Here is a 25,918-nt window from a genome sequence, read left to right as displayed (position 1 = left end):
AGTTGAAGGTTTTTCAGTAGTTACTGATCAAATGTAATTTTAAAATTAGGAATAAATTCAGCATATGGCAGCTTTATAACTTAAAGTGGATTTTATGAACATTTTCAGTTTTGAGAGTTTTAGTATGATGTGTATAACTTGTTGGTGGGCTCACATTGTCACAGAAAAGACCCTTTACAACAATGGGGTTTAAAATAATATATAGCACGCCCGGACTGACAAGTTCAGAGCATCACTCAACATCTGGACGATATCTTCAGATGATCACCTGTTCAAAAACTTTAAACTCCACTTTAAACTGCCTAATCAGAAGCTTCAGCGAAGAAACGCGTGGGAGCAGATCAGTGTTTGGCACCTTCATAGATTTAAGATGAGAGTAATTCTACTTCTAATCACAAGTGCTTATTTGTTTGGAACAGTAAAAAAAATACCTGTTTTTAACTGTGTTGTGTTCTTGTTTAAAACATTTAAAGATTGTAAATGAATTTGTCTTGACTGGCTCTCATACCTACTGTACAGTACTGTGAAACATGTATATTCTACCTATATCTCAGAATGCAGTCCATTTGTCCTGCTGACACTGATCACAGTCATCTTGCCCACTGGCAGCCTACTAAATACTGAGTGGTTGACGTGCAGCACCAGTGCTAATCTGTGGTCTGTTGCACTGCCTTTGACTGAAAGCTCGTGTTTAAAAACATTACTGTAATAGTTATTTGTCTGCCATTATTGTATAAGGATTTACTCAAGACATAGCCAATTTTGTTCAGTGACGTCTACTAAATTTTGCTATTGTACTGTAGCATAACACACATTAGTACACAGAGCACAATCCAAAGCAACTTACATGTCATGCGACTGTGGCGCACGAAGGTAGAGCGGTTGTCCACCAATCTCACAGTTGTTGGTTCAATCCCTGGCTCCTCCGGTCACATGTCGAAGTGTCCTTGAGCAAGACACTGAACCCCAACTTAGTTGCTCCCGGTGAGTGTTGGCCAGCTGCATAGCAGCTGAGTGTGAGTGTGATTGAGTGTGAATGGGTGAATAAGAAGCAGTGTAAAGCGCTTTGAGTGCCAATAGGTAGAAAAGCGCTATATAAGTGCAGAGCATTTACCATTTACATGTGAGGTACAAGGCAGCTGACAGTTAAAGCTTGGTCAAAATTGGGTCAGGCAACAGGACAATGAGCTGAAGCTCACCAGTAAATCTACACCAGAATGGTTGGCTGAAAAATAAAAGAATTGATATTTTTCCATACCTCAATCCAAATGAAATGCTATGTCCAGATCTTAAAAGGGCTGCGCTCTCTTTAAATGTTTCCAAAATCTCTTGAAAAATAGCTTAAAATGCAAGAACATCGTCAAACCAAGTGAATTCTGCATTCGTCATTTAATGTTTTATTTGTTTTTATTGTTAAAAAGACAAATTCCCATTTTGATGTCACATTACAGTTTTTTCTTGTTTTTCTTTTAGTTCAAACTAAAGCTATTTTGTTACAACTTTTCACACCATCGATAAAACAGAAAACACAAACTTTTTTGTTATTTTCAAACAAAATGCATTCAAATTTGTGCATTTCTCCGGAGACTGTATTGACCAGGGTAACACACAATGGCAGTCTAGGTTTAGTGTTGCCTGGGGAAAAGGATTTCATCAGGCTGCTGCAGTAAGCAATGGTTTCAATTTATTGTATTTCACCCACCACCATAATCACCAATCCCAATCCCAGAGTTCTTTTTAGCATTGCATTGGCGGGTGTATGATTGGCAACCCCACCAATGCTTCTACCCCAAAGGACACCTGTTAAAATACCTGTACTGTTAAAATATGCAGCTGATAAAGATTATAGAATACAGAATAATACTTTTTATGTACTGTATTTACCATTAAACCATTTTAAGACATTTGGCAGATACCTTTATCTAAAGCTACTTACAAATTACAATTCTACACAACAGAAGCATTTTATTAATCAGTTTCCTGCCCATAAAAACTTGACATGTGGCTGGTGGAATCAAAACACCAACCCTATAGAACCCACTGCTACCTGCTAATCCACAGACACCCCAGACAAAAGAAATATTTGTTGTGTCTCATCTGTGGTCTGGGTCAGGCCATAGAACATCTCATGAACATCATCGCCAGTATTAGCTCTGTCAAGCACTTCAATCCACTTTTATTTACATTATTTATTTCAGCACTGATGAAAAAACTCTGCCATGACTAATTCACTGCCTCTCCCCTATCTTCTTTTACCTTTAGGTCCTTCTGGATCTATACTTTTACAACAAGTCAACTGATACATGGCCATTTTATCTATTTATCCTGATTGGTGTGTGAATAATTTTAACTATGTGTGTTAATTGTATTACAGCTGTGATCACTTGAGTTCTTAATATTGTACTTTGTCAATAAGCACAATCATTGTGGTTTGAGTAGTTAGATGCTGAACAATTTTTATACAAAAGAATTTATAGATTTTGTAATTTCAAATAATGAATCTAATCTTGCATGAAGTAGCCTATTTGCATTTCTATATAGTGATGCTGTTTTCTATGCGGCTGGGCAGAAGGAACAGGTACTGCAGCTCCAATCCTTCATTCTGATTTACGATTTGGCTCTCAATCTCCTTCAGCTCTGTTCTGAACCTGTCAATAAGGTCTACGGCCCCCCCCTCAGTGAAGTGCTCCTCTGTGTACTGGCCCAAAGGGATCTAGGCAGAAGAAAACAGAAAAACTACTGGTCTTGGTTGCTGTGAGCTCAATACTGACCAACTACAGGACAACAGGAATTTTTTTCAAACATTAGTGAAACAATTATGAATATATAAATGCAATATACAACACACAAGGGGATGTTTGACAAATCTAATGGCAAAGTGCCCGTCATTTTTCGTGATACCACCACAACTATAGCAGAATCTACTAAGTAATCACAGAATTTAATACTTCAGAATAGTTATTATTCTGTCAAAGGAGACCTGCCTCATTGTGAGCGGTAACTGCTTTAAGAATCAGAAACGAGTCCCAACATTACAAAGCGTAGACAAGAGGAAGAGAGACGTCTACACAGTCCAAATGGATGTTTTCCCTCTGTCGTGTTAATATTTTGGCTTTGTAATGTGTGGATTGTGTAATTTGTTGACAGTTGATCTAATTTTGGTGGACATAAAATAAACACAAAATAAATAATCATAATTCACAGAAATTTTTCTTTAGTGGAAACTGCAAATGTTTTCTTTGACTTGTTTTTGTGTTTGTTTTTTTTTTTGTCCTTTCAGCTTATTCCATGAGTTCAGTGTCGCCACAGCTGATCATTGTCCGCATGTTGATTTGGCACAGTTTTTACGCCGGATGCCCTTTCTGATGAAACCCTTCCTCAATTTCTACCGGGCTTGGACTGGCACTGCTCAGCCGGGGATGGGAAGTTTTCTTTGACATATGTTGTAGGCTATTACGTTTTGGATGTAACCTGGCAAAAGGCCCCCACCCTACTCATTTTAAATCTATATGTTCTCATTTTTCACAGGGGGGCTGGTGGCTCAGTGGTAGAGCATCCCACCCCACCAGGTGCCCTGTCCAGCCACTGTGGCGACCCCTGAAGGGACAAGCTGAAAGGTGTTGATCATTTGTCATTTTTCATAACCTTGTTGTTATTTTGGATGTCTCTCTGGTCACTTGTATGTCTGACTTATATGTCTCCTTTTGGTTATTCTTTGTCATTGTCTTTTTTTGGTTATTTTCCAAAAGATTTGTGATCATTTTTTGTGTTTCGGAAAATAAATATTACTACCACTGAGCCTGTGCCGAGTGGGCAAATGTTTCTTTCATTTATGTTTCACTTTTGTAAAACAGCCACCGGTGCCCCGAGGTGTCATTTTTATTTCATAAAAATCTTATAATACATTATCATTTTAAAATCCCACACTGACAGCAGCAACATAGAAATATTTGAGTGCTAAAATTTACTGAATCGAATCAAAACAACTCCTTCCTCACTTTGTTCATTGGTGCCATTGCAGAACTATAATTAAAAAGTGATTTATTAGAGTGCAATATGGTGATTTTGACAGAGATTGGGGCCTGGTGCCTCAGTGGTAGCGCATTGGGTTGGGATGTCAACGGCTTGGACTTCAATCCCCCCACATCGGGTGTGGCCCCACCCAGTCACCAAGGACGACCCAACCGGATAACATGGGAGCGTTGCGGCAGGAAGGGCATCCATCATTCCAGGAACTAACATCTGGATTGATAGATGCTACCTATATCAAAACCGTGGAATCGCTGCCTCTTCACATTCCCACATACAAATAATTTTAAAGTAGCCTAATCTTTAGACAGACACAGGTAGTTTGGTGTTTTTTGCACTTGTGGATTATTCATAAAACCTTTTTAAAAACTTTTGTTAAATGCAGTGACCAACAAATAAAACCCCAAATGCTTGATCAAACACCACCAGAGAGAAGTAAAAAAATAAATTTCATTATTAGTAAAATTAGTTGCCACACAAACCAGACTGGGGTTGACTTACTGCTTCCGGTTGTGCTCGACCCAGATGCCATGTGATGGCCATCTGTACACAGGACTGGCTGACATCAGGAAGCGTGGCCATAATCATTTCCATGGTAACAGCCTTGTCTGTTGGTGGGGGTTGTCTCATGGTGCAGGGGGTGTTGGGGACCCATGCACACCAGTCAAACTAAAAACAAAAGCAGTGTATTAATTAGTAATATTTGAAAATGTCGAAGTTTCACAACTGACTGTGATATAATTCAAAAAACTCTGAGGCTGAGGAAATGCTGAGCATTCATGACAAGCCAGTCTCTCCTAGGTTTCACAGCATTTTAATTCATGATTTTTTTCTGACAATTCATTTTAACATACAAAGCTAATTTTGAAGGTTCATGGCTCTGATCTTTAGCAACAACCGTGCTGTTTGTCACAGTGTGTTCAGTGAATGTCTGTTCTCAACACCTGTCCATTGTTAGTAGCAGCATGCTGGGCTGTACTGGTGAAGATGACCACTGCCAGCAGGGTAGACAGTTCCTCTTTGGTGCTCAGTTTACTGCGCAGACCTGAAACGCATCCAACATGGTTGATACATATGATATGAAGCATACTTTAAATGTATAGATTAATTCAGTAATGTTATATTTGATCTATATAGTGCTAAAATACAACAAAAATAATCTCTACATTATACAATACAAAGTTTATTGCTCTGTAATTTAAAATTTTATTTTATCCTTCTAGTGGCTGAATATGTGATTAGCTACCTGAAATTGTAAGATAAAGAGTGGTCATGTTCTCCACCTCATAAAAAAATTGTCTCTTTTCCATTTCTGTTTTGGACAACACAATGGTGGAGTGTAGAGCAGGAGGACACTGGTTCAAGTCTACCTGCTGGTTATGACCTTTCTTTATAGCTGATTAATGTCCATACTTTTGACTTAGCTTTGGACAGTCAGGTTAGCTATTTCCTCCTTCTTCCAGCCTTTATGTCAGCTAGATTAACCACCTCTATCCCTGTACTTAACACATCTGAATAATCCATATGAATAACACATTTGTATAGCATAGTATTTCACTAAATACCAAACAACTTAATTTTTAGACACTTTACATACATACATTTAGTATACAAGTATACTAAATATACTTGGATTGTGATATTGTCAGGATGAAAAATACATTAATGACTGACCAAAGCTGGGCAGTTCTGTGAAGCCCTCCTGGGCTATGTCTGTGATCCAGGCTTGGAGCTCTTGGTCCTCCTGTACATCCTTATCTGACTCATAGTACAGGTCAATCATACCTGAGACAAAACTTTAGCAAGAGTTACAATTATTTATTCATCCTATAGTGGCCCATATGGGCCGTATTGGTTTTTGTTAGTATGAAAACAGAACTGAATTAATTCACTGAAATCAGACCTCATTAGATTTGAAATGTCCATACTTAGTGAAAGATAAGCATATATCTTTTAAACATGTTGACGTTTGTAATGGGCTAAGATATTTCAATCTGTAAGAAAAAATACAGAATTAATCTCTTGTTTGACACTCTAGTTACATTGTGTTCGGCCAGATGCCAAAAGTGCAGTGTGCATTGTCTACCTGTGTATGGCCTCCCACAGCATTAGACTGTGATCTCTGTAGAAATAGTTTGGGAGATTGAACACTTCTCTGTCAGTAAAGTCACTGTGGGGGTGAAGGGAGCGGTAGGTCAGCAATTTGTACTCTCTCTGAGCCAGAATCAAAAGACCATCACCACCTGTAGACACAACCTACAAACAAGCACGACCAACACCATTAAAGATGATCTCCATCGTTATTGTTTAAAACAGCAAATACGTTTGTGTGTTTTTATTTTCCTCAATACAAGATTAATACCGTGGCTGTGATCAAGTGGAGGGACTGTTAACATTACTATCCCTGGCTATGTAAATCAAGTCCACATAAAAAAAAGCTTAAACAAGGCAGTTTTAGATGGTCCCACCCGTTTGAAGATGCCATCAGGAGAGATAAGCTGAGTGCGCCCCCTACAGTTGATCTCAAGAGTGTAACGCAGGTGAGGAGCGAGGAGCTGCAGCAGAAAGACACAGGTTGTAGTGTGCTAATGCAAAACAGAGTTATGTTACTTTGTCAGATACTGTTGTCTTTCTCTAATTATTTTGATTTGGCTATGTGATTTAATAATTGTTATGCTACCATCAGTTAAACTAAACACATTCTGGAGAAGCTCCAAGATGGTAATTGGAAAGCAAATTTTAAGAAAATGGGAATAATTACTTAATGGCAACAATGTTTATGGTAAAATAAGAAATTGTTAGTTGCAATGCACATTGTAGTAGTTTTACACTCACCATGTAATTGTAATGTACAAAAACTACATTTTAATCAGGATGGTTGTGTACCTTATATATAGGGTGTACAGCAGGCAACTGTCTCAGAGTAGCCACACAAAACACCTCTACTACAAGATGAGTCCTAAGCAGGTGAGATAGCAGCTGGAACACCTGGAACTCAGAATGACGCACCCACATTTTAGCCAATAGCCAAGCCAAAGGCGGGTCTTTGGGCAGGAATATGGGGGAGTTCAGCCCTGGAGTCTGCTCTAGCTGAGGATGAGGATGAAGAAGAGAAACTATCAAAACACAGCCCTGTTCCACAATGAAAGCTAAAGCTAGGACCCCCCAGACCACCTGAAGAAACACAGTTAAAGAAAATGCAGTCTTTGTAGTCATTAATCTCAGCATCCATTCCAATTTTTCATCTACAATCGTCTTTTTTTGGTTTTTCATTCATTTAGGAATAAATCATTCAGGTTTCCATTAAAATGTACTGTAACCCTCCAATAAATTGGAATGATCCATGTCTGATCCATGAATGATCCATGAACCAATTTGTCTGGTTCAATGAAAACTTCTATTTAAACAGTCCTCTTCTGTTATGGCTTTTCACATTTTGACATCATGAGACTAAGACGACACCTAACGATTGACAAGTTATTGAGACATTGACAATTTTTTTATGGTATAGTTGTTAGCTTTTGTTTTAACAAATTGTTTAAAATGAAGACATTACCATAGCATGCTCATACTTAAATGCCCTACTTTCATCATATAATATCACTCTAGCAGGAACTTTTTACATTTTCCATAAATTTTACCTGAAAGTCAAAATATCCCTAATGAGTAGTGTATGTGGGACTGTGTGCAGGCTGAGCTCATTCAGTGTTTCTACAAGTACAGGGAAGGTGTAATAACATACCTGTATAGCAATAGGTATGAGTCCTTCATCTGGATGTTGGTACAGAAGGCAAAGTGGAGCAGCGATGTACTGAGGTTTACCCTTTATTGTGTTGCTGGGAATTCCCTCCATGATAGAATAGTCTATCAAGTAGATATTTCCTGCCTGAACGGAAAAATAGGAGGAGTTAATCATAACAACCTAATAAAAGTTAAGACTACTCCTCTTACAGAACAAAACCCCAAAACTATTAAATGTGGATTATTAAATATCAAATCTCTCTCTTCTAAATCTCTGTTAGTTCATGACTTAATAACTGATCATCAATTCGATTTATTTTGTCTCACTGAAACTTGGTTGCAGCAGGAAGAATATGTCAGTTTAAATGAGTCATATTAATTATCATGTTCCTAGAAGCACAGGCCGAGGTGGAGGAGTTGCAGCAATTTTCCATTGTAGCTTATCAATAAATCCTAGACCTAAACATAGTTATAACTCATTATAACCTTTCACACCCAAACTGGAAAACTCAAAAACCACTATTATTTGTTATCGTGTACCGTCCTCCAGTCCCTTATTCAGAGTTTCTGAATGAATTTTCTGATTTTCTATCTGATTTAGTTCTTAGTACAGATATTGTGGTGTGACTTTAACATATTCATGTAGATGCTGACAGTAACTGCCTGAGCATTATGTTTAATTCATTATTAGATTCAATTGGTTTTTCCCAAAATGTAAATAAACCCACTCACTGTTTTAGTCACACGTTAGACCTTGAAACGCTTTAAATTGAATATATTTCCTCACAACTCTCTTCTGTCTGACGCTTTTTATAATAACATTTGAATTTACAATAACGGAAAATATAGCAGTTAGGGAAAAATTCCACTATAGCAGATGCTTAAGTGAAAAGCTGTCAACAAGTTTAAAGAAATGATTTTTTCATAATTCGCTTCACCATATGTTAATACAATGGAAAGTAGTCTACTTAATGTTACTCCTGCACAAGTTGATTATCTCGTTGATAATTGTGCAGCCTCACTACGTACAATACTCGATAGTGTTGCCCCTCTGATAAAGAAGGCAGTAAACCAGAAGAGTATAGTTCGCAAACACGCAACTTAAAACAAGCAACATGAAAGTTAGAAAGGAAGTGGTTCCAGAAATTTAGAAGAATCTCACTTAGCCTGGAAAAATAATTTAAAAATGTACAAAAAAGCTCTGTGATGCCAGAACAGCATATTATTCATCATTAATAGCAGAAAACAAGAACAACCCCCGGTTTCAGCACTGTAGCCAGGCTGACTAAGAGCCATAGTTCTGTTGAGCCTACTATTCCCTTTACTCTGAGCAGCAATTACTTCATGACTTTCTTTATGAATAAAATTGTAGCTATTAAAGAAAGAATTCACCAGATCCTCCCCCCAAATATTACAGATAGATCTTCATTTACAACATTGCTAGAATCAACAATAAGGTCTCAATCCCTGTTAGACTGCTTTTTCCCCATAGATCTCTCTGAGCTAACTTCAATTATTACCTCATCTAAACCAACAACCTGTCTGCTAGATCCTATTCCAACTAAGCTGCTCAAGGAAGCTTTACCCTTAATAGATACGTTCATATTATATATCATCAATCTATCTTTAGAAGCAGGCGATGTACCACAGGCCTATAAGGTAGCTGTAATTAAACCACTACTTAAAAAACCCTGTCTTGACCCAGGTGTTTTAGCCAATTACAGACCAATATCTAATCTCCCCTTTATTTCTAAAATAATTGAAAAAGTAGTCGCAAAACAATTATGTGATCACCTTCATAGGAATAATTTGTATGAAGACTTTCAGTCAGGATTTAGAGTTCATCATAGTACAGAAACAGCACTGGTAAAAGTCACCAACGATCTTCTCATGGCCTCAGATAATGGACTCATCTCTATACTTGTTCTATTTGATCTTAGTGCTGCATTCGATACCATTGATCATAAGATTTTATTACAGAGACTGGAACATGAAATTGGGATTAAAGGAACTGCACTAGGTTGGTTTGAATCTTCAATTTGTTCATGTTAATGATGAATCCTCCATGCACACAAAGGTTAGCTATGGAGTTCCACAAGGCTCTGTGTTAGGACCAATACTTTTTACTTTATATATGTCTCCTTTAGGCAACATTATTAGAAAACACTCCATAAATTTCCACTGTTATGCTGATGATACCCAGCTATATTTATCTATGGAACCAGATGAAAAAAATCAGTTAATAAAGTTTCAAGCCTACAAGACATAAAGGCCTGGATGTCCCACAGTTTTTTACTTCTAAACTCAGACAAAACTAAATTCATAGTATTTGGTCCCAAAAATCTAAGAAATATGATGTCCAACCATATTGTTACTTTAGATGGCATAAGTCTGTCCTCCAGTACTACTGCAAGGAACCTAGGAGTTATTTTTTAACCGGGATTTGTCCTTTACCTCCCATATAAAACAAATCTCTAGAACAGTCTTCTTCCACCTAAGGAATATTGTCAAATTTAGGAGCATCCTGTCTCAAAGTGATGCCGAAAAACTAGTCCATGCATTTGTTACTTCTAGGTTGGACTACTGTAATTCCCTACTTTCAGGATGCCCCAGTAACTCCCTAAAGAGCCTGCCGGTGTCCCCGGCTTTGAAGCTGTGTCTTCCAGCGTGCAGCTACTGGTCCTGCCAACCTGCCCGATGTTTTGTTGTTGCGTTTTGTTGCTCTTTTCTTTTTTTTCTTCACTTTCCACTCACCCCAACCATTCAAGGCAGATGGTCGTCCACCCTGACCCTGGTTCTACTGGAGGTTTCTTCCGTTAAAGGGAGTTTTTCCTCTCCACTGTTGCCTATGCCTTGTTCAAGGGGGAATTGTTGGGTTCTCTCTATACATCTTTATAGTCTGGACTTTATTCTGTAAAGTGCCCTGAGATGACTTTGTTGTGAATTGGTGCTATATAAATAAAGTTGAATTAAAAAAGAAGCACACATTTAAAAAGAGGAGGATAGAGTTTAAAATACACCAACAATTGCAAGCCATCAAAACTTTGTAGGTCTACTGGAAATTATGTTCAGTAATGGCTGTTGACAGGTCTATCATCGCTCTTTCTTAGCTTTTTATTTCAGAGGTCAGACATCAAAATGCTAATCTGGATCCTATCTGCAGCCACCTTCCTACATAAACCATTTATTATAGAATTTAACTCACTGATTTTATGAATCACAATCACAAGTAGTTAAAGGTTCCAGCTTGCTTTCAACAGGCAAGCGCAAAAATTACAATTTTACATAATGTTTATAATGTTTCCACAATTATGGACCAGTTGCCCTGAGCTCAGTTATCATGAGTTTGTAATAAGTGTATATTGATCTAATATTTAACTCAACCAAGGGGATTTAGAGATTTTGGAAGAAAAATCAATCCTCCCTGGAAAACCAGTTGAAAATATTAAAGAATTAAAGTCTCTTAGTGCTATATTCTCTGCAGACCTAAATTGGAAACACTACCCTCACAGAATTGTAAAACTGTCCCATCAGAGATTATATTTTGTGCAGACACTAAGGAAATTTGCCACCTCAAAGACAGCTATGGTCCAATTTTACACAAGTTCTGTGCTAACTTTGTCTCTTATAGTTTGACAACTCAGACAACTCAGTTTTAAATGAGTGCAGTTTAAAAGGAGCACATTCCCAGATGTTGTCAGACTGCTGAGTAGCAAAACTCAGGTTTTTCAAGCACTTTAAATTTTTAATCTGATTTTATTTGTTGTTCTGTTAAGTATTTTATGTTTTAATATGCCTGTATCTGTTTTGTTAGTGTGTTGTGTTAAGTGATGTATTTGATCTACAAACACAAGTGAAATTCATTCATAAGAAAGGCAATAAGTTACCTTAACTTACTCTGTGGCTTGAAAAGAAGTGTTACATTTATTGTGTCAGCAATTTTGAGGAGGCAACTGTGGTTGTAGGTTGTCTGTTAATCATGGGGATTAGTGATTCCTCAGCTCATCCTGTTTCGTATGTCAAAGTTCTCATGGACCACACTCTGGATCCCAAGTTGCTCCAGGTGGGTTAGATCAGCACACAGCATGAAAGCTTTCATCATCAGTGTGCTCGGTGTGTGTGTGTCTGCGTGCTATACTGTATCTCCCTGTACTCCTGTCTACTGTCTTCAGTCCTCTCAGTGTCCCACTTCTTCTTAGCTAACCTCTTTCTCTGTATACACTCCTCTTTCCTTGTTCCACCACCAAGTCACCTTGTCCATTTTACTCCTTCCCGATGACAAACCAAGTACCCTCCTACCTGTCTCCCTGATCACATTAGCTGTAGTGGTCCATGCATCTGGAAGCATCTTCTGACCACCCAGAGCCTGTCTCATGAAAACTACGCAACATTCATCCTTTTTCAACTTCCACCAATTCATCCTCTGCACAGCCTTTTCATCTTCCTCACCACCAGCATCATTTTACACAGCACCATCCTGTGTTGTCTGGCTACACTTTACCAATAGTCACTGATCTCTTTCAGATTTCAATATCGACACAAGATGCAGTCAACCTTAGTGCTTCTACGTCCACTGTTATATGTCACCCAATGTTCCTGCCTCTTCTGGAAGAAAGTGTTCACTACAGCCGTTTCTGTTCTTTCAGTAAAGTCTACCAATATCTGTCCTTCTGCTTCTTGTCCTGAAGACTAAACCTGGCCATCACATTCTCACCACCTCTGTTCCCTTCACTTACGTGTTCATTGAAATCTGCACCATTTACCACTCTCTCTCTTTTGGAGATGCTCTGCATAACTTTATCTAACTCACTCCAGAATTTCTCCTTCTCTTCTAACTCACATTCTACCTGTGGGGTATAACCACTAACAACATTGAACATCACGCCTTCAATTTCCAGCTTCAGACTGATCAACCTGTCTGATACTCTTTTTTTTACCTCTAGAACATTCTTCACAAACTCCTCTTTCAGGAGTTGAATCCTGCTCGCAAGCTTTGAGCTGTCTACCTTTAAACCTGGTCTCCTGGACACACAGTATGTCCACCTTCCTTCTCTGCATCATGTCAATCAACTCTCTAGTCTTCCTTGTCATCGCCCAACATTCAAAGTCCATACTGTCAGTCCTACACTCTTGGTTTCCTGTTCTCTCTCTGGTTACGCCTTCCTCCTCTCCTTCTTTGACCAACAGTAGCCCAATTTCCACCTGCACCCTGTAGGTCAACAGCACCGGTGGGGGTCGTTGTTTACCTGGCCAGGTATGGAAGTCAGATTTGGTGTGGAAGTCATGATTCACATGTTTAATTTGTCATGTCTTTTACGTCGGATGACCTTCCTGATACAACCCTCTACATTTATCCAGACTTCGGACTTGTCTTTACATTCAGTAGTATGTAGTGTATTTCCTTACCTTAAGTTCTTTGCCCAGGTTGGTCCCAGTCCTCATTGAGCTCTGCACCATGTCTGGGGTGACAGGGAAGTTTTCTGGCAGCTTCTTGCACTTCTTTATCATTCTTGGGTTGGAGCCATTCAAACACTGATAGCCAAAGAACCAGTCTTCCTTCCAGTGGTCCATACAGTATTCTAAAATCAAACATAAATGTGCATAAATTGTGGTACTTGCTAATCAGGTATAGGACTTGTGGTTATGTAAAAGTAATTATTTTTCTAGCAAGGAAACCCTGAGGTTTGAAAACAGCATAAAAGGCCTGACAACTGCAGATCTGGGTTTAGGATCAAAAAATGACCACAGAAGCTTTTTTACCAGAAGACACAAAAATTATGTTAGCAAAAGTATTGGAACATGAGACTGACGGGTGTCTTTTGTGACCCTGTGATGTCCTGTGAGACAGGTAAAAGTAAATAGTTTGAAATACATACACTTGGTTTTAGATAGATGTTGTTTTCTGTGTTATTTTGTTTGGGGGGATAAAATTGTGCACACATAGGACATAGTAGGTACAAAAATGTAGAATGCTCTGACAAAGAAAGAAACTACTGCTGTACTGGGCAACATACACACAACAGGTCAGCGAAGAACAACAACTACAGCTCATAATAGAAGCAATTTGAGAGCTCTGAATAAAAACCCTAAAACAACAGTGACATCACAGACAGTCTCCACAGAGACACAGAGTGTGAAGGTTTCACAATAAACCACCTGAAAACTGAGCAGAAGTACAGAGATTACGCCACAGGATGTGAAGCCCTCATCAGCAGTAGAAATCAGAAAGCTGTGTTTGTAGCATTTGCCAAAAAAGTAACGAGATGATTGGAAAAAGTTCCAAAGTTCTGTGGACTGATGAGATCAAGATTAAACTATTATTAGATTTCTGGATTAATGAAGATAAAACTGCTAAAATGATAAAAAAGCACAGTGGAGGTTGTGTCATGGGTTTGGCTGCATGGCTGCTTCTGAAACAATCTAACAAACATTAGTGATGATATAACTCATAATGGCAGCAGTAGAATGAATTCAGAGGTGTCTGCAAATTTAAAGGGTAGTTGTGACAAATTTGACAGGGAAATTAATTGTTCAGCTTTAGTCCAGTTTCAGTTCCTGTCCTCCTCCCCCTTGAAAAATGGGGGTGAGGTGTACAGTTTAATGGCCGTTGGGAGACAGTATCTCCTATAGTACTTCACAGTGATCAGTCTCGGATTGAACGGGCTCCTCCGTCCTGCCAGCACACTGTGCAGTGAGTGAGATCGGTCGTCCAGAAGTAAATGGTCTGCACTTATATAGCGCTTTTCTACCTACTTAAAGCGCTTTACACTGCTTCTCATTCACCCATTCGCACTCACAATAACACACACACTCACACACCGATGCGGGAGCTGTTATGAAGCTGACCAATGCTCACCAGGAGCAACTAAGTTGGGGTTCAGTGTCTTGCTCAAGGACACTTCGACATGTGATTGGAGGAGCCTGGGATCAAACCAGCAACTGGGGGATTGGTGGATGACCGCTCAACCTCCTGTGCCACAGTTGCCCAAGTGTGAGAATTACAGTAGACATTATACAGGGTGCAGCTCCTCCCCCAGAACAGCACCAACTCTCCATTTGTTTAGTCTGTTACAGTGTCAGGTTACCTTCATCCTGCTGCCTCGGCAGACCACAGCATAGAAGATGACACTGTCCACCACAGACTGAAAGACAGGAGCTTTCTCTGGAAATACAGCTGGCTCTGTTTTTTTTGTTTTTTTTTTCAATTTCATACATTTCTTGTGTATTGTGTAATCTAGTCAATTGGGCGATTGGGCCTAGACAATGATCTAAAACATGTTGGCACCTCATCAAATGACTTCACCAGAGGGAAAAGGTGGAAGTTTGCCAAAGAGCAGATTAAAGGGAGAACTTGCTAAAACAAATAGCAACTGAAGGAGGCTGCAGTAAAAGCCTTGCAAGACATATAAAAGAAGAAACCAAGAATATGGTGAAGTCAGCAAGTCAAAGATTTTATGAATATGAATATGCAACCAAATACTGGTTTTGTTTTCTTTAATTTATTTCAGAACTTTTTGTGCCAATTCTTTTGGGCAGATAAAATTTGGGACATCTGATATAATCTAAAAGTTTCTATATTCTGTGTAAATATCATTACATAAAACTTATAATACTCACATCCACCTTTTCATCTTTAAACCAAATCTCATGACAGTAGAGAAATGACGTGACTAAATGAATGACTGATCACTTTCAGTTAAACTACAGTGAGAAACAGGCTTGTCCTGTTTGACTCTCAGTCTACACCAATCTTTGGGGGTCACAATCTGTGCTTTTATGCTATTGATATTTTTTTCACAGGTTTTCTACTTGTGTTTTCTACTTGTGTTGTTTGTCTTCAGTAACTTTATGGATAATTTTTCATCGTGACATTATTTTCCATACCACAATAAAACCAAAACATGACACAGAAAACAATATGAAAATCTATCAGAGTTGTCAGTTGCTCACAAATACAACCACGGTTCCACCACCAGTTTTTCTTTAGAGAGATTTTGTTTTCCATTAATTCATTTTGGCATGGACAACATGTCTCCTTCTGCTTGCTGCTAGACAGTCCTGAAATTAAACACATATTTTTATGCCTATGCCTCTGAGCCATTTACATCTGAAGCTGAATGCATATATATATATATATATATATATATATCACATTGTCCTTTCATCCTATTTATGTGACCGTGATATGTCAGGAATGCCTCCCATCTCTACACTCATGACTACATCAGGCTCAGTTTTCTCCTTGGAATTTCTGTGGCTCATTAATTCTGTGCATTTCCAGTTTTCCTGACATTTTAACAGTGGTCTGTGTTTTTGTATTGAACTGACTTGCAGTGCAAATACTGCAGTAGGCTATTACTGTCACCAAGCATGAGATCATAGAACCTAAACTTCTAAAGCTAAACCTAAAGCTTCAACCAGACATTTCTGTCTATGAGTGGCATTACCTTAGTCCACTGGTGATCTAGTGACAACTGGAACATATAATAACCCTCCTCCACTCCAACAACTTTGTTTTCCCACTTCAAGCATTGATGCAAAAACAGCTGGTTTTGAAACCCATATAACTGAAATTATGTAATGCAAGTTTTTTTTCCTGTGTTGTAATTTGATTCTGATATGGCTTGATAAGGCAAAATATTACGGCGAAAAAAATTCCAATGAGTTATTCAAAATGCTGAATGTAAACAGTTGTTAAAAACTGTCTTTTAAAAGTTTTCTTATTTAATTATAACGCAGTAAATGCAAACATTAAAAAGCAAACATTTTGTGTTTCCCTTTTGCTTGTTTAAATGGTCCTTACATACAATGTGTACATAAACAACATATCAGACGCTGAAACTGAGACATTTTGCCATTTGATGGAAAATATTTGCGCATTTTGAATTTGATGGCAGCAAAACACTAAAATAAATTTGAACATGATGTTTACCATTGTGTATGATCACCTATACCTTTAACGACTGTCTTTAAACTTCTGGAAAGTGAGGTGACCATTTGCTAGAGAGGAATGTTGTCCCATTCTTGTCTGATGCAGGATTCTAGCTTTAACTAACATTTGTGGTCAGTGATTTTTGGAAATGTTCCTGACCTTCAGCCTTGTCCCTCGAGCACAGAGATTCCTCCAGATTCTCTGAGGATGATATTATAAACTGTAAATGGTGGGATCTTCAAAGTCTTTTCAATTTTACGTTGAGGAAAATGCTTTTAATACTTTTCAACAATTTTTAGACGCAGTTTGTCACAAATTGGTGAACCTCTGCCCATCTTTATATTCGAGACGCTCTGCTTTTCTGAAATGTTCTTTTTATACCCAGTCTTTTTAGTGACCTGTTGCCAATTAACCTAATTAGTTTTCAAATGCTCCTCCATTTGCTCCTCCATGTTTTGCTGCCATCAATTCAAAAATTAGCTAATATTTTCTATTTGGGAACTTTTTTGCGAATTTGTGTTGTACATTGTGTTTTTCATTTTATATACAAACCAGCTATAGGGCTTCTCAACTTCCAGAAAATCCGTTTGAAGTCATCCAGGTCATTCCAGGACTTTCCAAAACTGATGGCCAGCTTCTTCAGAGACAGCTCCAGCAGGCTAATGAGAAAGAAGGGTGTGTGCTTGACATTCATCATTTTGTTGGTATACAGATCTTTAAAAACATTTGTTTTAATTTTGAAATACTTTATTTTAAAAAAGACATTGTTATGTAAAAGCTGCTACATTTAAGTTGCTACACTTGAACAGAGCCTGAAAGAATCAGGAACTGAACCACTGACTCTGCAGTGTGTGTGTCTGTGTCTGTGTGTGTGTGTTTTCACCACTTACGCATACTGCAGGGAATGCTCAAAGTCGCTTCTTTTCTCATTTTCAAAGCGGGCATCTTGGGGTAAATCTGCTTCCGTCTTGGCATCAATACATCTGGGAATTCCTGGGGCCCACTGTACCCATCTGACACAGAAACCATATGATGATAAGATTATCACATAAAACTTTCACTTTGGAGTGAAGCTCTTTTTTGTGCTGTGGTGCTGTTGGACCTGTAGGTCTTCTGTCTCTCTTGCAGCTCTGTCCTCCTATGTGCCAGCAGCAGAGATAAGGACTCATCCATCAGAGTCTTAGCTATGGAGACACAAAAGCACACTTATAAACAGTTCAGACCCATGAAGTTGTATGTCGCAAGGGTTTGGGGGAGTTGCAAGAAGTTACACCTGCTGACCAACCAATGTTTAATAAAGGGGAAATATGGTCTGTAGTTTACTGATAATATTTTGGAGTAAGGAGTCAGATGAAAATCACGTGTTTTGTTGTGTTATTACAGTGTGTTGTTACAGTGTTGGTTTAATTTTCCAAGTAAATACATATGTAGATGTTCATGTCCTTCAGGAGCTATATACATGTTGTTTAACTAAAAGGAGCTGTGTTGTAGATGCAGCTGTTAAGTTACAGTATTGTCAGTTATTATCACTGTTTTCCTTTCCAGCAAATAGTTAAATAGCATCACCATGACCACAATGTGAGTTCACCAAACTAAACCACACAATGTGTTTGTTTATACCTACAGTTACAAATTGAATTCAATTTGTATATGTATTTTATTTTTATGTATTTCCTTATCCGGCTATGGATTGCATGTTAATGCCTGGTGTTAATGGGGTAAAGATAAAACATTAAAATGTTCAGAAGGTCAGAAATTCCTTATTCCAAGTCTCAAGTGAGTAGAAACTAAATTGATAATAGAAAATTTACAACCAAGTGTAAGTGTCTTTATGATGAGGAGTGAGTTGTATAAGAAAGTTGAAAGGGTCGATGGATGTATATGATGTGTCCTGGTCTTTGGCTCCAGTGGATAAGAGAATAGCTATAAACGTCGTTCCTCTCTCTAACCCTGATTTTAAAAAAAAACATGTTTTGTACATATTTGCTACATGCTCAAAGGTACTTGGACATTATGTCTGTAGCTGACCTGTAGAGGTTGGTTGTGAGTGGCTGAAATTCCTACCTGTGCCCTCTCTTAATTCCACCTTGACGTCTCCTACTAACCAGCGGTAACAGGGGAAAGTCAGAACCTGTTCTTCACCAGGAGGCTCCACTGTGACATAGCGGCAGAACCAATTGTCTTCCACCCAGTACCTCTTTTTCTCCAATCTGACAAGAAGCACAGATCCTAAGGGGGAACGACTGGTCACTTTGTACTGGTCCACCTGATAGAAATGGAAAAATGGAGAACAAATGGAGAAAACAAGTGTTGCAAAGTTTTCAAGCAATCAAACATGCAATAGTAAAACACTACTGCATTCAATGTGTTCTAGGACCTCTCTGACCTTTCCTCATATTTGGAAGTACTAAGAAAACCTTTGGCGGGAGAAGTACAGGAGACATCTAAATTGCAAACATCAGGAACCACCTAAATTGGATCCTTCTGACACAGACACTTATCAGCCACTTATATATACACTTGCCAGTACTGACCCCGTTCTCACTTAAAATGATTTAATTCTTCATAGCATAATTTTAACACATGGTGCTGGAAACATTCCTTATAGATTTTCGTTCATTTTGATATGATAGCATCAGGCAGTTGTTGCAGATTTTTTTGTTGCACCTGCAATTCAACTCAATTTAATTTAACTTAATTTATATAGAGCCAATTCACAATAAAGTAATTTCACTGCACTAAAGAGAGAGGGAGACTAAAGAGAGAGGACGAAAGACATCTACGGGAGAAAGAAGACACAACGTTAACGTCAAACAGTGGTGACAAATAAATGTGGGGTGAGAGCAGAGGGAGAGGAAAGCAAAGTAACTAACTGTAAGCTTAATAGCTTAGTCAAACAGGAAGGTTTTAAGCCTAGTTTTAAAAGTAGAGAGGGTGTCTGCTTCCCGAGTCTGAACTGAATGCTGGATCCACAGGAGAGGAGCTTGATAGCTAAAGGCTCTGCCTCCCATTCGTCTTTTGGAAATTGGAATTGGAAAAATTGAAGTGGTATATTGGGATGATATGGTACAATGAGGTCTTGACTCCTTGATGATGGAGCTTGACTGTTTAGAGCTTTATATGTAAGAAGCAGGGTTTTAAATTCTATTTTAGATTTAATGGGAAGCCAATAGAGAGAAGCTATGATCTCGCTTGCTAGTTTCAAATTGATTGTCTACATGGAAAGAGGTTTGACGCTTTAAAGTTCAATGTGCATTCAAAGATGCTCTTCTGCATACTTCAGTTGCAGGGTTCAGACTTTTTTTGCTCACCAGTCACTCTAGAGAGTGTTTTTTTCCAAATGTACTAGCCACTCTGAGTTGATTGAGGTGTGCTACACTTTACAACCCTTTTAAATATTAATGACCACTGCATACACCCAAATTATTATCAAACAAACTAACATTAAATGCATCACTTCAGGTCATTATCAAATATGTACTGCTATACATCCTACAATCTGTCCCATACATTACTTTTTGGCTTTATCATCTACCAGCCATTCAGAGCAGGTAGTGCTCAATTAATTTAATAGTTTATTATTTCAGATGACTTTGAGAAGACTACAATTTAAAAAATATAAGGACTGCACATCAATGAGATTTTTTAAATTATGATTCATTTGCAATTAATTATAATTTGAAAATAATGTTACATCTTATTAAAATTTCCTGTAAATGGACATTTTTTTAAGACATGTTGACGTAATATAAATAATTAATTACATGTTGAAGAATAAAAAATACAGAAATCAGTCACTATCGATGATCCTTTTCTCTTCTCTCTCTGATGTGGTTCAGTTCTGAGCAGGTACAGCTGGTAGTGGGAGGGGGGCTGGTATAGTAGAAAGGCTGCTACAGGGTCCAGCAGAACTTGCTCAATTAGTAAGTTATGTGACAACATAAACTGAAAAGATAGTCTAACACACAAACACAACCAACTGCTGCTTTAGCTTATTCATAGGAATTAGTGATTTGTCGGCAGCCCTACTATGTTAACACATATGCAGACAAGTGGATGGAGACCAAGGGTAGAGCTGACATTACCACTTTACCTACACAGATTGAAAAATTGTCTTTTTACTTTGAGATTTAATTGCCTGTAAGGTAACAGTAAGAAACAAACACTGTCAACTTGAGTGTCCCAGCTGTTTCCTCTCCCCTTGACAGCTGCTGCTGTGTGTGTGTGTGTGTGTGTGTGTGTGTGTGTGTGTGTGTGTGTGTGTGTGTGTGTGTGTGTGTAACTCCCCACCCTCCATTAGACAGAGAGCAGACAATGAAGAAACACCACATCTATAACTTCCCTTCCACTGACACTCTGTCACTCTTTATGTGCAAATAAAATGTTGAGAATCAAATGTCATTCCTCACTTGCACTGTTGAGCCTGGTACTATAGTAATGTAGTAGTAATCTATTTAGGTGTCTACCCAGTCTATATTTTAGACAGAGTGAACCTACAAATGTCTGATAGCACGTTATCAAAATGTTGGAGCACAAAAGTGAGATCATTATGCGCCTAAATGTATTCAAAATCTTTTTCTAACCTTTTTAGAAATTTCACATTAAGCCTTAATGGGCAAACAACAGATCACAATAGCTTAGCTCAGCTGATAAGCTCTGACAAATAAAATAGAGTTATGCCAATGTACTCACGGCCCCTCGACAAAAGTCCAGTCCAGGATTGTCCAATAGGGTGCGTTCACTCTCCCCTTTCTCCCCAACGAGGGTCACATAGATGTAGTTGTTGGTGCCTGAATATTCGGATGTACCAGTTGCTACAGTTACAGTGTACACTTCCATCTTTAGACATAAACAGGCACACGCACATGCACACACTGACACACACACACACAAACAGACAGAGAGAGAGAGAGAGAGAGACAGAGACAGAAAGAAATAGTTGATGAATACATTTTTTGTGTGTATTATCAGGATCTGGTAGAGAGTGCAGAAATATGAATACATAACCCCTATACTTCACACACTCCACCAACTCCCTGTTCACTTCCAAGGCAAGTTTGGTATTTCTGTGTATTGTGTTCCTGCCATCTCTGTCTAAGATTCACTCCCTAGCTACCACAGTGTGCTATCAATTTACTGTTGTCTTTGAGTCCACTAATTTAGCGTAGTTATGTCCTCATCACATCAAATGCAATATCTAAAGGAAATGTTTTATTCATATTAACTCATGTTAACAAACTATTCTTTGTCATAAACACCGTACTTTTTTTTTTTTTTTTTTACAATTTACAGGTTTTGCATATTAGCAACTACATTATCCAGGTTTTTCATGTCTAGAATTAAATAGGAATAAAACTCCTTATCAACACATTCAACATCACAACAACACATTTTCACACATTCTTCAAAGTTAGTATTATGCTTATTATGAGTATACTTTCCTGGTAACAATTTGAATATTACTCAGAGTAACCAAATTTGTAATCCACTCTGATGCAAATAAGCTGATGAAACAACAGATATGACAGCTCACACATCTGTGACAGGACGTGACAAGTCTGCATCATGAGCTTTGGTTCACATTACTGTAGCATGTACCTGAGGTTTTGACACTATGCAAGTCATTCTTTACTGTTGACTAACATAAAATCTTATTGCAAAAAATAATTTAACAAAGTTATATTTTAAAGTTCAGTTACATACGTTTATAAGGTCTTGTACCACCTTAGCATGTCAAAGGCATTTATTTGGGTGAAACTGAACTTCCAACTGTCACCCAGTTAATGTAGACCATGTGAGGAGCATAATGTGGCCTGTAAATAATAGTTCAAATATTCAATCATTGTTTTGCCATTTACACTAAAAGGCTTTGTCAGGCTGAATGAACCAAGTCTAACTGGTCGTCTAATGCTGAAATATGGACTCTTAATAATCAGTTGAATAGTTTTCACCATCTTGCTAAGAAATGTGTATTTATAGTTATAATCAAGACTAAAATTTTCATGTAGTAATTTGACGTTCACAGGCCATTTTGTGGGTTCACCACCTGTACAGATCAGATTAGGTGAACGGGGAATTCGGACTGTCCTGAAGAGAGGCTGTACTGGAGTTGCCCAGTGTGAGAGGCGCCATGTGTCAGGGATGCTCACAAGCTTCCAGATGTGGATGTGTTGGAAATTCCCTGCTCACTAGCTCTTTTATGTAAGTATGCAAATTGCATACACTTGGACACACTGGGTTGGTTCCTGTTTGCTTGTGGAGGACTGCTGACCACAACTGGGGATATCACAATGCTGTGGACTATAAAACTCCTGAACCCAGCAAACATTTCCTCTGAGAAGGAGGAGGAGCCTGAACACTCAGATGTCACTGGAGTAACTAGTAAGGGAGCTGCAAGGTATGGATGATTTCCCAGTGAAGGCTCTGGACATTGTTGGCTGACCAAAGTGCTTAACAATTAAAGCCACAAAGGCAAAAATAAATATAAATAAATAATTGACAGTTTATATGAATAAATTGGGCTGACACATCTCTTCACTATCACCCTGGAAGAGAGGGACACTGGATGTGTACTTTCAGACTTTGATTAGGATTCCCATTTTTAAAAAATGAGACCAGAGGGTGTCACACTGCTCAGCCTTTCAGGAACATCCTCTCCAGGGTGCTGTAGCGTAGGCCCTGACTGACTGTTGAGCCTCAGAATCAGCTAGAGAAATCCATATCAGTCCTGGCTATTATGTGCTTTGTGAATTTAGACAATGTCATTCAGGGTGGTCATGTGGGCTCTAGTCCATGAGTACGGGGTGCAGAGGACATTGCTGTGAGCCCAGCAAGAAGTCGAACACACTGCAGCACTCATTCCATTTCAGATCTACTGAAGTTCTTCTTCCCTTGAGAGTCTGGTGATCCACCGTTTTTAGATAGTTATTTGGTTATTTTTGATTTTTTCTGTGTCCACTGGGCACTGCAATGTTAGGTGCTTTTATGGGGACTGGTGGGACATTTACCTGTATTAAAGAAAGACTTGGCATGCACTTTAAAGCTTTGAGGAAAATTACATTTTCTCAGTTGGGACCCACCCCAAAATGAACCCAATAACTACAATTTTGAAAAAAAGAGAGACTCAACCCAAGAGAAGGAGACATAATTACAATAAATAAAAATCTGAAAAAAGTACTAGTCATGAGCAAATGAATCCGAGTGCTTGATTTAAACAGTGACCTGGCTAAAAATAGTTTAGAAGTGAATATTTGTTGTTCTGTGAGTCTGACTTCACGGGACGGCTTATCTCCACAATAAGATTTGGAACAAATTCCACGGAAACATTTTTTAGAAACGGTTACACACTGTAGTTTTAAATCAATGGGAGATGTTTGTTTTGTTTGGCAGCTCGGCCTGGCAGCATCCAAAGGGGAAATGCACTGTATTCCCTCACACACAAGCACAACAACACTGCAGCTGAAAACAATCCTAGATTAAAACTAATGAATACGGAAACAAAATATCAAAATTATTATTTTTTCATTCTTAACATTACTCTAAAGCTTTGATTTAAAGCAGCATAGTTGATGAACATAATAGCTTATGCTGGGTAAATATTTTGAGTCTTCTTAGCTGAGAACATAAAGTAACCGAAAAAAAAACTCACCTTATTCCTCACTTGTGTGTTTCCTTGATTTTTCTGTTTTGTACTTCCTTCTTTGTTCTTCTTTACCTTTGTATCTGATTTCTTTACTGTCTCTCTGTTAAAAGTTGCCTAAGGTCTCTGTTGTACGTTAAACCTGTTCTGCTTTGCATTTCATATTACAAATTCTATTTCTTTTTCTGAGTGTTCAGTTCGAATGTTTTCAGCAAATGACACTCAAAGCTTACTCCCCTACTGTTCTTCTCTGTACTAACCTTTTCCTCCTACTTTCCCATCAATCATTCTTTTGTTTAATCTCACCTCTCTGTCACACACACACAGTTGCAAAAGGGAAGTTGAGTCACACTCTGGGTTACATAGTCAAAGCATTACAGAGAAGTGTGTCAACAGCAAGTGTAAAAACAGATCAAGCTAAATAGTACTTCACTAAGTACATTTTAAGAGATTTTTAATTAGCTTCTGAGAGGTTAATGGTTCCAGTTGTAACTGTAAAACTTAAAAACGCTAAAGATTGAATGAATAAGTGTGGGACTGGTGGACAACCACTCTACCTCCTGTGCCACACTGATGGTCCTGGTTGACTTTGTGTTCCCTTAAACTTACTAATCTATTATAAATATTGACATCTAAAATGTCAATTTACCAGCAATTCTTATTACGTAGCATTGTAATGGAAATATGGCATCACCACTAAAAAAAGAAAAAACCAATAGAGAAATACAGGGAATATTTCAACACCACCAAAAAAAAAAAAAAACCACGATGGTGGTGACATAACTGTAAGAGCATCTGTTTGATGTGTTTCCGATTAATTCAAAATAACTTGTATTTGAGGATTGGTTTAATTTCTGCTGCTATTTAAAGAGGGATCATAGCATTTCATAATGCTGTAGAAGAAAGACTCTTTCTATGGACCAGCTCTGAACACTATCTTAAAAAACTGACTGGATACTGGCTTAGTGCTCAGCAGATATGAATATGCAGAAGGTAAAAAACAAAGTAAAAGAGTTGAAGCAGTCTTTTTGCTGAAATGAAGGTGAACCAGAGACTGGCAGCAGGTGGGAAGACTTACTCCATCAAATATATATATTTTTTAATTGCTGTGGTTATATGTCTGTTACAAGACTCCAACTGTATAAAAGTCACATGGTTAAAAAATCAGGGCATCAGAACGGAATGTCCATTATAAAGTGGAGTGTTCACAATTGAAGTGCCCCATAAAAACAGGGCTTTTTCAGCAGAGGTTGAGCTTTGATGTGTGTGTAAACCTAGACAGGAAAGCAGTTGCTAAAGAAGAGTTTCTGCTGTGATATACAATGGTATAAAAATGGGCATGATAGCAGTGTTGAACTGCTATGATCCATTTCTAAGGTTTTCATTTTATTTTTCCAATTTTCATACATCTGTGCATGACCAAAGTTAGAGACAGATTGTGGTTAGAGTTAGTTAATAAACACGAATGTGTAACAAGTCTGCTATACTTTATCAACCACACCAATCTGTACTCATCAGGAAATACTGATTTGGGGTTCAATGTCTTTCACAAGGAAGGGCGACTAAGGCTTAGGAGG

At 38.2% G+C, this 25,918-nt stretch overlaps 1 protein-coding gene across 1 annotated transcript; it reads right to left on the bottom strand.

Annotated features, from left to right (window-relative positions):
• Positions 1-1,393: 1,393 nt before the first annotated feature.
• On the bottom strand, positions 1,394-24,633 carry alox12 (arachidonate 12-lipoxygenase). Its single transcript, XM_067524904.1, has 15 exons — positions 24,351-24,633; positions 21,395-21,576; positions 18,767-18,968; positions 17,805-17,886; positions 17,593-17,715; positions 17,255-17,361; positions 13,177-13,349; positions 7,772-7,915; positions 6,916-7,119; positions 6,498-6,584; positions 6,116-6,285; positions 5,704-5,825; positions 4,974-5,074; positions 4,531-4,698; positions 1,394-2,713 (listed from the first exon to the last, which is right to left on the bottom strand). The coding sequence occupies exons 2-15, from the start codon at positions 21,539-21,541 to the stop codon at positions 2,534-2,536; spliced, it is 2,010 nt and encodes a 669-aa protein (XP_067381005.1). The 5' UTR covers positions 21,542-21,576; positions 24,351-24,633; the 3' UTR covers positions 1,394-2,533.
• Positions 24,634-25,918: the final 1,285 nt, after the last annotated feature.

Source organism: Channa argus, chromosome 12 (genome assembly GCF_033026475.1).
Source record: "Channa argus isolate prfri chromosome 12, Channa argus male v1.0, whole genome shotgun sequence".
In the NCBI taxonomy this organism is placed as follows: Eukaryota; Metazoa; Chordata; class Actinopteri; order Anabantiformes; family Channidae; genus Channa; species Channa argus.
This window is presented reverse-complemented; position numbering and strand designations above follow the sequence as displayed.